The sequence below is a fragment of the Heterodontus francisci genome, chromosome 12 (assembly GCF_036365525.1).
Source record: "Heterodontus francisci isolate sHetFra1 chromosome 12, sHetFra1.hap1, whole genome shotgun sequence".
Lineage (NCBI taxonomy): Eukaryota > Metazoa > Chordata > Chondrichthyes > Heterodontiformes > Heterodontidae > Heterodontus > Heterodontus francisci.
Genome location: NC_090382.1, coordinates 121,550,614 through 121,564,073, shown reverse-complemented (window position 1 = coordinate 121,564,073; position 13,460 = coordinate 121,550,614). Strand labels below are relative to the sequence as shown.

Genomic DNA, 13,460 nt, shown 5'->3' with positions numbered 1-13,460 from the left:
ATCCTAGGGGGGAGATTTGCTAGTGCTCTTCGGGAGGGTTTAAACTAATTCAGCAGGGGAATGGGAACCTAAATTGTAGTGCCAGTGTACAGGATGTTGAGAGTAGTGAGGTCAGGGATAAGGTTACAAGGACGCAAAAGGGCACTGGCAAGCAAGAACTTGGTTTAAAGTGTGTCTACTTCAACGCCAGGAGCATCCGGAATAAGGTGGGTGAGCTTGCAGCATGGGTTGGTACCTGGGATCTCGATGTTGTGGCCATTTCGGAGACATGGGTAGAGCAGGGGCAGGAATGGATGTTGCAGGTTCTGGGATTTAGATGTTTCAGTAAGAACAGAGAAGATGGTAAAAGGGGGGGGGGGTGTGGCATTGTAAATCAAGGAGAGTATTGCAGCGGCAGAAAGGACGTTTGAGGACTCGTCTACTGAGGTAGTATGGGCCGAGGTTAGAAACAGGAGAGGAGAGGTCACCCTGTTGGGAGTCTTCTATAGACCTCCGAATAGTTCCAGAGATGTAGAGGAAAGGATAGCGAAGATGATTCTCGACAGGAGCGAGAGTAACAGGGTAGTTGTTATGGGGGACTTTAACTTTCCAAATATTGACTGGAAATACTATAGTTCAAGTACTTTAGATGGGTCAGTCTTTGTCCAGTGTGTGCAGGAGGGTTTTCTGACACAGTATGTAGACAGGCCAACCAGGGGCGATGCCACATTGGATTTGGTACTGGGTAATGAACCCGAACAGGTGTTAGATTTAGATGTAGGTGAGCACTTTGGTGATAGTGATCACAATTCGGTTAGGTTTACCTTAGCGATGGGCAGGGACAGGTATATACCGCAGGGCAAGAATTATAGTTGGGGGAAAGGAAATTATGATGCAATTAGGCAAGATTTAGGATACGTAGGATGGGGAAGGAAACTGCAGGGGATGGGCACAATCGAAATGTGGAGCTTATTCAAGGAGCAGCTACTGCGTGTCCTTGATAAGTATGTACCTGTCAGGCAGGGAGGAAGTTGTCGAGCGAGGGAGCCGTGGTTTACTAAAGAAGTTGAAGCGCTTGTCAAGAGGAAGAAGAAGGCTTATGTTAGGATGAGACGTGAAGGCTCAGTTAGGGCGCTTGAGAGTTACAAGCTAGCCAGGAAGGATCTAAAGGGAGAGCTAAGAAGAGCAAGGAGAGGACACGAGAAGTCATTGGCGGATAGGATCAAGGAAAACCCTAAGGCTTTCTATAGCTATATCAGGAATAAAAGAATGACTAGAGTTAGATTAGGGCCAATCAAGGATAGTAGTGGGAAGTTGTGTGTGGAATCAGAGGAGATAGGGGAAGCGTTAAATGAATATTTTTCGTCAGCATTTACAGTAGAGAAAGAAAATGTTGTCGAGGAGAATACTGAGATTCAGACTACTAGGCTAGATGGGATTGAGGTTCACAAGGAGGAGGTGTTAGCAATTTTGGAAAGTGTGAAAATAGATAAGTCCCCTGGGCCAGATGGGATTTATCCTAGGATTCTCTGGGAAGCCAGGGAGGAGATTGCAGAGCCTTTGTCCTTGATCTTTATGTCGTCATTGTCGACAGGAATAGTGCCAGAAGACTGGAGGATAGCAAATGTTGTCCCCTTGTTCAAGAAGGGGAGTAGAGACAGCCCTGGTAATTATAGACCTGTGAGCCTTACTTCAGTTGTGGGTAAAATGTTGGAAAAGGTTATAAGAGACAGGATTTATAATCGTCTTGAAAAGAATAAGTTCATTAGCGATAGTCAGCACGGTTTTGTGAAGGGGAGGTCGTGCCTCACAAACCTTATTGAGTTTTTCGAGAAGGTGACCAAACAGGTGGATGAGGGTAAAGCAGTGGATGTGGTGTATATGGATTTCAGTAAGGCGTTTGATAAGGTTCCCCACGGTAGGCTATTGCAGAAAATACGGAAGTATGGGGTTGAAGGTGATTTAGAGCTTCGGATCAGAAATTGGCCAGCTGAAAGAAGACAGAGGGTGGTGGTTGATGGCAAATATTCATCCTGGAGTTTAGTTACTAGTGGTGTACCGCAAGGATCTGTTTTGGGGTCACTGCTGTTTGTCATTTTTATAAATGACCTGGAAGAGGGTGTAGAAGGGTGGGTTAGTAAATTTGCGGATGACACGAAGGTCGGTGGAGTTGTGGATAGTGCCGAAGGATGTTGTAGGGTGAAGAGGGACATAGATAGGCTGCAGAGCTGGGCTGAGAGATGGCAAATGGATTTTAATGCGGAAAAGTGTGAGGTGATTCACTTTGGAAGGAGTAACAGGAATGCAGAGTACTGGGCTAATGGGAAGATTCTTGGTAGTGTAGATGAACAGAGAGATCTTGGTGTCCAGGTACATAAATCCCTGAAAGTTGCCACCCAGGTTAATAGGGCTGTTAAGAAGGCATATGGTGTGTTAGTTTTTATTAGTAGGGGGATCGAGTTTCGGAGCCACGAGGTCATGCTGCAGCTGTACAAAACTCTGGTGAGGCCGCACCTGGAGTATTGCGTGCAGTTCTGGTCACCGCATTATAGGAAGGATGTGGAAGCTTTGGAAAGGGTGCAGAGGAGATTTACTAGGATGTTGCCTGGTATGGAGGGAAGGTCTTACGAGGAAAGGCTGAGGGACTTGAGGTTGTTTTCGTTGGAGAGAAGGAGGAGGAGAGGTGACTTAATAGAGACATATAAGATAATCAGAGGGTTAGATAGGGTGGATAGTGAGAGTCTTTTTCCTCGGATGGTGATGGCAAACACGAGGGGACATAGCTTTAAGTTGAGGGGTGATAGATATAGGACAGATGTTAGAGGTAGTTTCTTTACTCAGAGAGTAGTAGGGGCGTGGAACGCCCTGCCTGCAACAGTAGTAGACTCGCGAACTTTAAGGGCATTTAAGTGGTCATTGGATAGACATATGGATGAAAATGGAATAGTGTAGGTCAGATGGTTTCACAAATCGGCGCAACATCGAGGGCCGAAGGGCCTGTACTGCGCTGTAATATTCTAATTCTAATTCTAATTATGCTTTACATTGCTTAGTAATCTTTGATATTGTAGTGTAGTTAGCCACTTAAAGTGGATTGCATGTTCAATTCTTTAATAAATATATAAAAGTTAAACAATCGTCTGTTGGAGTGTATTCCCAGGGCAGAGGCACCTGCAATAAATATTATGTGAATAACTCATAACATATAATTCCAGCTAGCAATGAATGTTTGCAAGGCACCATGGGACTTAGCTAACTAACTTGACTACATTCCTTATAAGGGCTGATTCTCACAGATTCATACAGAAAAAGGCTCATTCAGCGGAATATCAAGCAGCCTCTCGCTGATGCATTATGGAATGCTGACAAAGATATCAGCCTGTAACAAGGTTACGACAAGATGTTCGTATACATGAGACCCAAGGACGGTAGATAAGGGGGTTTGGATGACATCATGAGTTCATGAATAACCCCCGAGCTGTCCATGTGCTGGTCACGCAGTCCCCCAATGCCTGGTAATCAATTTCATTGGTTCCACTAATCAATGTCTGTAATCTATAATCACTATGATTGGACCGTGTCCAGCCGGGATGGGCTGAGTAACAGTTTGAAACTGTATAAGTATTGATGATTTTCCTTTGTTCGGTGGAGAGGAATCTGGATTGCCCAGTGACCTGCTCTCCGCCAGTGTAACCCAATAAACTGTTTGTCGTTTGGAGCAGATCCGACTGTCGAGTGATTCTTTCAGATTCATTCCTGCTAACAGTCTGGCGTAGTCGGCAGGATTCGGCCATTATTTGATACTATCAGAAGTACCAGGTGAGTATATTTACTCATAATAAGTCCTGCTAAAAACTTATCCCGGGACCGGGTGGTGTTCAGCAACCAACGAATTTCAAACCTGTGAACAGGGTCTGACCAATTGTCAAATGGTGGTAGGTAGTTCGTTAAGATACATAGAGCACTGTCGGGAATTGCTTAAAGTATTTAAGAATTATATCATAACTTGTTGTACGAAATACTGAGACTTGTGACCCGACAGTTAGCCAGGAGACAGTCTCCCACAAGTTGCACTAGATTGAAAGCGGACCCTGAGAGTAGATTTCTAACGGTTCTAATCCTATCCAAAAATGGCCAGTGAAAAGATAGAGCTCGAGCAGGGACCAGAGGGTTCCCTTATGTGTTATTTGGCATTTCAGAACAAGAAACTTATCAATAAGATGATTAAATCAGGTTGGAAACCCCACGACCCTGCCGCAAAACAAAGGGAGTGGTGACAAAAAGAAGAAAAGTATTCACTAAATTTATGGCAGAGTGACATAAAAGACTATGTTTTAGAGTAAAAACAAGTTACTGTGTCTTTGATTCAAATGTGTGAATGGTGGAAGCGTCCATGAATGAATTGAATGTCCCTGGGATGTACAGCTTGTCTTCTGTAGAACTGACTGTCATTAACTCTTTGTTGTCTGGCTTTAATGTTGAAAGCATGAGTCTATTAAGTTGTTTGGAATTGAATGAGTGTGAAAAGTGATTGTTGAGTGTGTTCATTTCAATTTAAGGTTGTGCACCCTGGAATGGGATATAAACTTGAATTATATTTTAAATTAAAGTTTTTATTTTTATTTTAAAAGTTGGTTTTGCAACTGTGAAAAGGCAATGAACAATTTTCTTGGAGATAAGCTTCAGCCTTGAAGGTCTGAAGATGTCTGGCAGAAATCCAATCTGAAGTTTAAAACACTGCTTTAATTGAAAATTCTGCTATTGCTTTATTTTGCAGTCTAAACTTGAAGACATGTTTTACTGACAGTTTTTTAAGTAGCAAATGTCAAAAGATTGAATATTGTCTTAAGGGAGAGAAGGTTTAGGTTTAGAGATACAGCACTGAAACAGGCCCTTCGGCCCACCGAGTCTGTGCCGACCATCAACCACCCATTTCTACTAATCCTACACTAATCCCATATCCCTACCACATCCACACCTGTCCCTATATTCCCCTACCACCTACCTATACTGGGGCAATTTATAATGGCCAATTTACCTACCAACCTGCAAGTCTTTTGGCTTGTGGGAGGAAACCGGAGCACCCGGAGGAAACCCACGCAGACACAGGGAGAACTTGCAAACTCCACACAGGAAGTACCCAGAATTGAACCCGGGTCACTGGAGCTGTGAGGCTGCGGTGCTAACCACTGCGCCACTGTGCCGCCCTAAGGATAAGCAAAGGAGATATGGGAAAGATTAAAGTTTGTGTAAGGAGCTGGTGTTAAGTCTTTTGTTGTAAGAATGTTAAACAACTTTTTCTTTAGTTTTTGTTTTTATTACAGTCATTTGAAAAGGCGCCTGAAGAAAGAACAAGAAAAATGACGTAATTTACCTATCTTTTTTTAAAAAGCACGTGCTATTCTGTTCTGTGTGTAGTTAATAAGTATTATAAGTTAATAAGTCTGAATTAAATTAATACTGTTAAGGTATGTTACTGATACACACATCTTGCCATTTGATGAATAAATACATTCACAGACAAAAATAAATGATCGGGAATCTTTACCTTAATCACCTCCTCTTGTGTTGCAAATTTGGGATGAGGTCGTCTGTAAATCCCATCTCTATATTTTAGCATAATGAATTCTCTCCGTCTCTCTGCTACGGCGTCTGCATCCAACTCTTCTCCCGGAGTTACTCGTGCCGCCCAGAACCTATTTGCTTTCTCATTACCTAACTGAATGAAAAGCTACAAGAGAAAGGAGATACAATACTCACTTAAATAATGATACAACTAATGTGTTGATGTAATCATTTGAAATTGTAGGTTCATTTATGATCACATTAGATGCCATTTTGGGCAGAATTATATGTTGTATTCCTGGATATACTGGATGGCCTCCCTTATCTATATGAATCTTGTGACAGTAAAAGTTTCTACATGTATATGAGAGGTGATCTAACTGAGATATGCAAGATTCTGAAAGGGCTTGATCGGGTAGAAGAAGAGATTGTTTCTGCTGATCAGGGAATCTAGAATGTGGGGGAACAGTCTCAGCATAAGGGGCAAGTCATTCAGCACTGAGATGAGGAGAAATTACTACAAAGGGTTGTGAATCTTTGGAATTCTCTACCCCAGAGGGTTGTGGATGCTCCATCATTGAATACATTGAAGGCTGGGACAGATGGATTTTTGGTCTCACAGGAAAGAAGGGATATGGGGAGTGGGCAGGAAAGTGAAATTAAAGTCCAAGATCAGCCATGATTGTATTGAATGGCGGAGCAGGCTCGATGGGCCATATGGTCTACTTCTGCTCCTAATTTTTATGCTCTTGTATTTTTGTGTTCTTGTATATAAAAAGGAAGAGAGTAGCTGTTGTAAATGCTAGTCCCTGAGAGGATGAGACTGGGGAATTAATAATGGAAAACAAGGAAGTGGTGGAGACATACGAACATACGAGTTAGGAGCAGAAGTAGGCCATTCGGCCCCTTTAGCCTGCTCTGCCATTCAATAAGATCATGGCTGATCTGTTTGTATCTCGAATTCCACACTCCCATCTACGCCTGATAATCTTTGATTTCTTTGCCTAAGAAGAATCTATCTACCTCCACCTTCAAAATTATTCAATGACCCCGCCTCCACCACCTTCTGAGGCAGAGAATTCCAAAGTCGCACAGTTCGTGCCCGCATGCAGCAAGACCTCAACAACATTCAGGCCTGGGCTGCTAAGTGGCAAGTAACATTCGTGTCACACAAGTGTCAGGCAATGACCATCTCCAACATGAAAGAATCTAACCATCTCCCCTTGACATTTAATGGCATTACTATTGCTGATTTCTACTCATCTTTGTCCTAAAAGGGCGACCCCTAATTTTAAAACAGTGCTCCCTAGTTCTGGATTCGCCCACAAGAGGAAACATCTTTTCCACATCCACCTTGTCAAGACCTTTAGGGTCTTATAAACTTCAATCAAGTCTCCCCTCACTCTTCTAAACTCCAGTGAAAACAACCCCAGTCTGCCCAACCTTTCCTCATAAGACAACCTGCTCATTCCAAGTATCGATCTAGAAACCACCTCTGAACTTCCTCAAAACCATTTACATCCTCCCATAAATAAGGAGCCCAAAACTGCGCACAGTATTCAAGATGAGGTCTCACCAATGCCCTGTATAACTGAAGCATAACATCCTTACTTTTATTTTCAATTCCTCTCATAATAAAGGATAGCATTCCATTAGCCTTCTTTATTACTTGCTGTACCTGCACACTAACTTTTTGTAACTCATACACTAGAACACCTAGATCCCTCTGCATTCTGGAATTCTGCAGTCCTTCTCTGTTTAAGTAATACTCTGCTTTTTTATTCTTCCTGCAGAAGTGAACAATTTCACATTTACCCACATTATACTCCATCCGTCAGAATTTCGCCCACTCACTCAACCTATCAATATCGGTCAGCAACCTCCTTATGTCCTCTTCACAATATACTTTCCTACCTATCTTTGTGTCATCTGCAAAGTTAGCTACCATGCCATCGCTCCCCTCATCTAAGTCATTGATATCAGTTGTAAAAAGTTGAGGCCCCAGCACAGACCCCTGCCGGACTCCACTCGTCACATCCTGCCACTCAGAAAAGGACCCATTTATGCATGCTTTCTGTTTTCTGTCAGCCAGCCAATCTTCTATCCATGCTAATATGTTACCCCCTACACCATGAGGTCCTACTTTGCGCAATAACCTTTTATGTGACACCTTGTCAAATTTCTTCTGGAAATCCAAGTACAGTACATCAACGAGCTCCCCTTTATCCACAGTGCACGTTATTCCTTCAAAAAACTCCAATAAATTAGTTAAACATGATTTCCCTTTCACAAAACCATGCTGACTATTCCCGATTACCATGAGTTTTTCTAAGTAGCCAGCTATAATGATCGATTCTAACACCTTCCCCACAACAGACATCAAGCTAACTGGCCTACAGTTACCTGTTTTCTGCCTCTCCCCACTTCCTGAATAGAGGGGTTATATTTGATATTTTCCAGTCTGATGGAACCTTTCCATAATCGAACGAATTTTGAAAAATTAACACCAACGCATCTACTACCTTATTAGCCACCTCTTTTAAGACCCTAGGATGAAGTCCATCAGGACCTGGGGACTTATCAGCCCGCAGCTCCATCAGTTTGCTCAGTACTGCTTCCCTGGTGATTGTAATTGCATAAAGTTCCTCTCTTCCTTCCACCTCCTGATTTACAGCTATTGCTGGAATGTTTTTTGTATCCTCGATAGTGAAGACAGAAACAAAATATTTGTTCATTTCATCTACCATTTCCTTATTATCTACTATTAACTCCCCATTCTCACTCTCTATGGACCAACACTCACTTTACTTACTCTTTTACTTTTTAAATACCTGGAGAAACTCTTGCTATATGTCTTGACATTTCTAGCTAGTTTCCTGACTTAGTCTAATTATTTTCTCCTGATTAATCTTTTAGTCATTCTCTGCCATTCTTTATATTCTGATAATCATCTGATCTGCCACTCACCTTTGTGCAATTATATGCTTTTTCCTTAAGTTTCTTTAACTTCTTTAGTTAACCACGGATGGTGGGTCCTCCCCTTAGATCTTTTCTTTATAGTAGGAACATACTTATTTTGAGTATTCTGAAATATCCCCTTAAATGTCTGCCACTGCATCTCTATTGATCAATCTCCTAGCCTAGTAACCCAGTTCACTTCAGCTAGCTCAGCTTTCATGCCATTATTGCCCTTATTTAAGTTTAAAATACTAGTCTTAGACCCACTCTTCTCTCTTTCAATCTGGATGTAAATGTATTAATATTGTGGCTGCTGCAATCTAGAGGTGCCTTTACTCTGAGGTCATTAATTAATCCTGTCACATTACACAATACCAAGTCTAATATAACCTGCTCTCTGGTTGGTTCCAGAACATGCTGCTCGAAGAAACTATCTCAAAAGCATTCTATGAATCCCACATCCAGGCTACTATTGCCAATCTGATTTTTCCAGTTCATATGTAGATTAAAATCACCCATAATTATTGCCATCCCTTTATCACAAGCACCCAATATTTATGGTTACTGTTAGGAGGCCTGTAGACCACTCCCACGAGTGACTTTGTTCCCCTACTATTCCTCTTTTCCACCCAATCTGATTCTACATCCTGATCTCCTGAACCAAGGTCATCTCTAACTACTGCACCAATGCCATCCTTAGTCATAGAGTCATAGAGTTATACAGCACAGACACAGGCCCTTCAGCCCATCGTGTCCATGCCGGCCATCAAGCACCTATCTATTCTAATCTCATTTTCCAGCACTTGGCCCCCAGCCTTGTATGCTATGGCATTTCAAATGCTCATCTAAATACATATTAAATGTTGTGTGGGTTCCTGCCTATACCATCCCTTCAGGCAGTGTGTTCCAGATTCCAACCACCCTCCGGGTGAAAGTCTTTCTCCTCAAATTCCCTCTAAACCTCCTGCCCCTTACCTTAAATCTATGCCCCCTGGTTAATGAGACCTCCACTAAAGGAAAAAGTTTCTTCCTATCTATATCCTTCATAATTTTGTATACCTCAATCAGGTCCCCCTCAGCGTTTTCTGCTCTAAGGAAAACAACCCTAGCCTATCCAGTCTCTCTTCATTGCTGAAATGCTCCAGCCCAGGCAACATCCTGGTGAATCTCCAGTACAATCACATCCTTCCTATAGTGTGACAATCAGAACTGTACACAGTACTCATTCTGTGGCCTAACTAGCATTTTATACAGCTCCATCATAACCTCCCTGCTCTTATATTCTATGCCTCGGCTAATAAAGGCAAGTATCCCATATGCCTTCCTAACCACCTTATCTACCTGTGCTGCTGCCTTCAGTGATCTATGGACAAGTGCACCAAGGTCCCTCTGACCTTCTGTACTTTCTAGGGTCCTACCATCCATTGTATATTCCCTTGCCTTGTTAGTCCTCCCAAAATGCATCACCTGACACTTCTCAAGATTAAATTCCATTTGCCACTGCTCTGCCTATCTTACCAGCCCATCTATGTCACCCTGTATCACGAGGCAAACTACTAATGGGACAAAAGGCTGGCAAGTTCCCTGGATCTGATGGCCTGCATCCTAGAGTTTTAAAAGAAGTGGCTGCAGAGATAATGGATGCTTTGGTTGTAATCTTCCAAAATTTCCTAGATTTTGGAAAGGTCCCAGTGGATTGGAAAACCGCAAATGTTAACCCTTCTAATCAAGAAAGTGAGGAGACAGAAAGCAGGACACGATAGGCCAGTTAACCTAACATCTATCATTGGGAAGATGCTGCAATTCGTTCAGGAAGTAGTAGCAGGACATTTAGATAATCATAATATAAGCAAGCAGAATCAATATGGTTTAATGAAAGGGGAATCATGTCATAGAGTCATTACAGCATAGAAGGAGGCCATTTGGTCCATCGAGTCCATGCCAGCAAATGTTTGACAAATTTATTAAAGTTCTTTGAGGAGGTAATGAGCAGCATAGAGAAAAGGGAACCAGTAGATGTAGTGTATTTGGATTTCCAATAGGCATATGATAAGGTGCCACATAAAAGATTACTGCACAAAATAAGGGTTTGTGGTGTTGAGGGAAATATATCAGCATGGATTGAGGATTGGTCAATTAACAGAAAACAGAGAGTTGGGAGAAATCAGTCATCTTCAGGTTGGCAAATTGTAACAAGTAGGGTGCCACAGGGATCAGTGCTAGGGCCTCAACTATTGACAATCTATATTAATGACTTGCATGAAAGGACCAAGTGTACTGTAGCCAAATTTGCTGATGTTACAAGGATAGGTGGGAAAACAAGATGTGAGGAGGATACAAAGAGTCGGCAAAGGAATAGAGACATTTAAAAATGTGTTCAAAAATTTGGCAGATCGAGTCTAATGTAGGAAAATATAAGGTTATCCACTTTGGTAGGAAGAATAGAAAAGCAGAATATTATTTAAATGGAGACAGATTACAGAATGCTGTGGTTAAGAGGGACCTGGATATTCTCATGCAGGAAACTCAAAAAGCCAGCATCCAGCAACAGCAAGTAATTAGGAAGGCAAATGGAATGTTTGCTTTTATTGCAAGGGGGATGAAGTATTTAAGTAGGGAAGTCTTGCCACAACTGTACAAGGCATTGGTGAGATCACACCTAGAGTACTGTGTACGGTTTAGGTCTCCTTATTTAAGAAGGGATATACTTGCATTGGAGTTCAGAGAAGGCCCATGATGTTAATTCTGGATGAAATGTTTAATTATATGCAGGTGCAGGTGTTAATTGGGACTTACTTGAGCATTTATAAAGTGATACTTACTGAGACTGTGGGAGGGTTTGAGTGAGGAGCTACATGTTTGTAATCCTTTTACTCTCCACAATAAATGTGAAATTGAGTACAGATAGGCTCCAGCATTATCCTTCCACAACATGTTTTCTGGAATTTAGCATAGTTGCAGAGAATGGTTGCCAGAGCTGAAGCTTGGAAAATATGATTTTTTTTTTTTACATAAAGAACTAAACTCTCACTGGCTATTGTGGAAAATATGACAGAAAACAAGTGCAAATTGTTCAGATATAATTACCCGACGATGTTCTCTGAGTCCAAGCCATATGACCAGTGAAAGAATGAATTGGATATTGGATATGTGGACACGGGTTACATTCCTACTGAAGAGGAAATAAGGTATGGCCTTGGCGTTGTCACTTCTTACCAAAGGTAAAATCAGAAGTGAAGTGTTTTGTGAACTGGATGCTCATTAATTGGATACTGATGAAGGTTTGGATCTTCTGTTAGAATTCTGGGATGAAATTTACAAGAAAGGTGATTGGTTGGTGAGTAGGAGCTGTTGGAATATCTTAAAAAAAAAGTTGTTTTTTGTTGGAAAAAAAACCTCTTGTGATAAAGTGAGTACTACTAAATTGTTTTTTTACGGACTTTAGATTGAAGTGGGGAGAACTAGGCCCCAAGTGCAATTAGTATTTTTTAATTCAGGGAGTAACTAATGAATCTAAGGGTAAGTCATGAGAGGAGAGCTCAGCCCCATGATCTGCTCCTCCTGCGCTATGTGGGGAATCAGGGACGCTTCCAGTGTCCCTGACGACCATGTGTGCAGGAAGTGTATCCATCTGCAGCTACTGGCTACCCGCATTACGGAGCTGGAGCTGAGGGTGGATTCACTGTGAAGCATCCACGAAGCTGAGGACATCGTGGATAGCACGTTTAGTGAGGTGGTCACACCGCAGGTAATGGCTGCACAGGCAGAAAAGAGATGGGTGACCACCAGAAGGAGTAGTAGGTGCAGGCAGGTAGTGCAGGAGTCCCCTGTGACCATCCCCCTCTCAAACAGATATACCGTTTTGGATATTGTTGGGAGGGGATGACCTCCCAGGGGAAAGCAGCAATAGCCAAGTTCGTGGCACCATGGAGGGCTCTTCTGTACAGCAGGGGAGGAAAAGGGTTGGAGGAGCTATAGTGATAGGGGATTCTATCGTAAGGGGTGCAGACAGGCGTTTCTGTGGCCACAAACAAGACTCTAGGATGGTATGATGCCTCCTTGGTGCTCGGGTTAAGGATGTCTCAGAGCGGTTGCAGGACAGTCTGAAAGGGGAGGGTGAGCAGCCAGAGGTCGTGGTCCATATTGGTACTAGCGACATAGGCAGGAAGAGAGATGAGGTCCTGCAAAGTGAATATATGGAGTTAGACAGAAGGTTAAAAAGCAGGACCTCGAGGATTGTAATCTCAGGATTACTCCCTGCGCCACGTGCTAGTGAGGGTAGGAATAGGAGGATTAGGCAAATGAATGCGTGGCTGAAGAGCTGGTGTAGGCGGGAGGGCTTCAGCTACTTGGATCATTGGGATCTCTTCTGGTGCAGAGGTGACCTGTACAAGAAGGACGGGTTGCATCTGAACTGGAAAGGGACCAATATCCTTGCGGGGAGGTTTGCTAGTACAACTCAGGAGGGTTTAAACTAGTCTTGCAGGGGGGGGTGGGACCCAAAGTAGTAGTCTCTCAGATGAGATAGTTGAGGCAAATGTAGAGGTTAAAGCAAGCAAGTCCAGTAGACAGGCCGGGCAGGGGCAGGACAGGGAGCGTGGAAGGTCTGGTAGGCTAAACTGCATTTACTTTAATGCAAGAAGCCTTACAGGTAAGGCAGATGAACCCAGAGCATGGATCGGTACATGGGATCGTGATATTATAGCTATTACGGAAATGTGGTTGAGGGATGGGCAGGACTGGCAGCTCAATGTTCCGGGTTACTGATCCCTCTGGTGTGACAGAGATGGAGGTAAGAGAGGAGGGGGAGTTGCACTATTGATTAGGGAGGACATCACAGCAGTACTTAGAGAAGATATCCCGGGGGGAATGTCCAGCAAGGCCATATGGGTAGAACTTAGAAATAAGAAAGGGGTGATCACTTTGATGGGATTATACTATAGGCCCCCCAATAGTCA

At 42.8% G+C, this 13,460-nt stretch overlaps 1 protein-coding gene across 10 annotated transcripts in view; it reads right to left on the bottom strand.

The window, feature by feature from the left end:
* The window catches only part of arap3 (ArfGAP with RhoGAP domain, ankyrin repeat and PH domain 3), a 613,394-nt gene that overhangs the window by 178,484 nt on the left and 421,450 nt on the right, over positions 1-13,460 (bottom strand). For all 10 annotated transcript variants that reach the window (XM_068044105.1, XM_068044114.1, XM_068044106.1 and 7 more), the window contains one exon: positions 5,528-5,710. In XM_068044105.1, the coding sequence (XP_067900206.1) occupies positions 5,528-5,710 (183 nt within the window). The remainder of the gene's footprint in view (positions 1-5,527; positions 5,711-13,460) is intronic.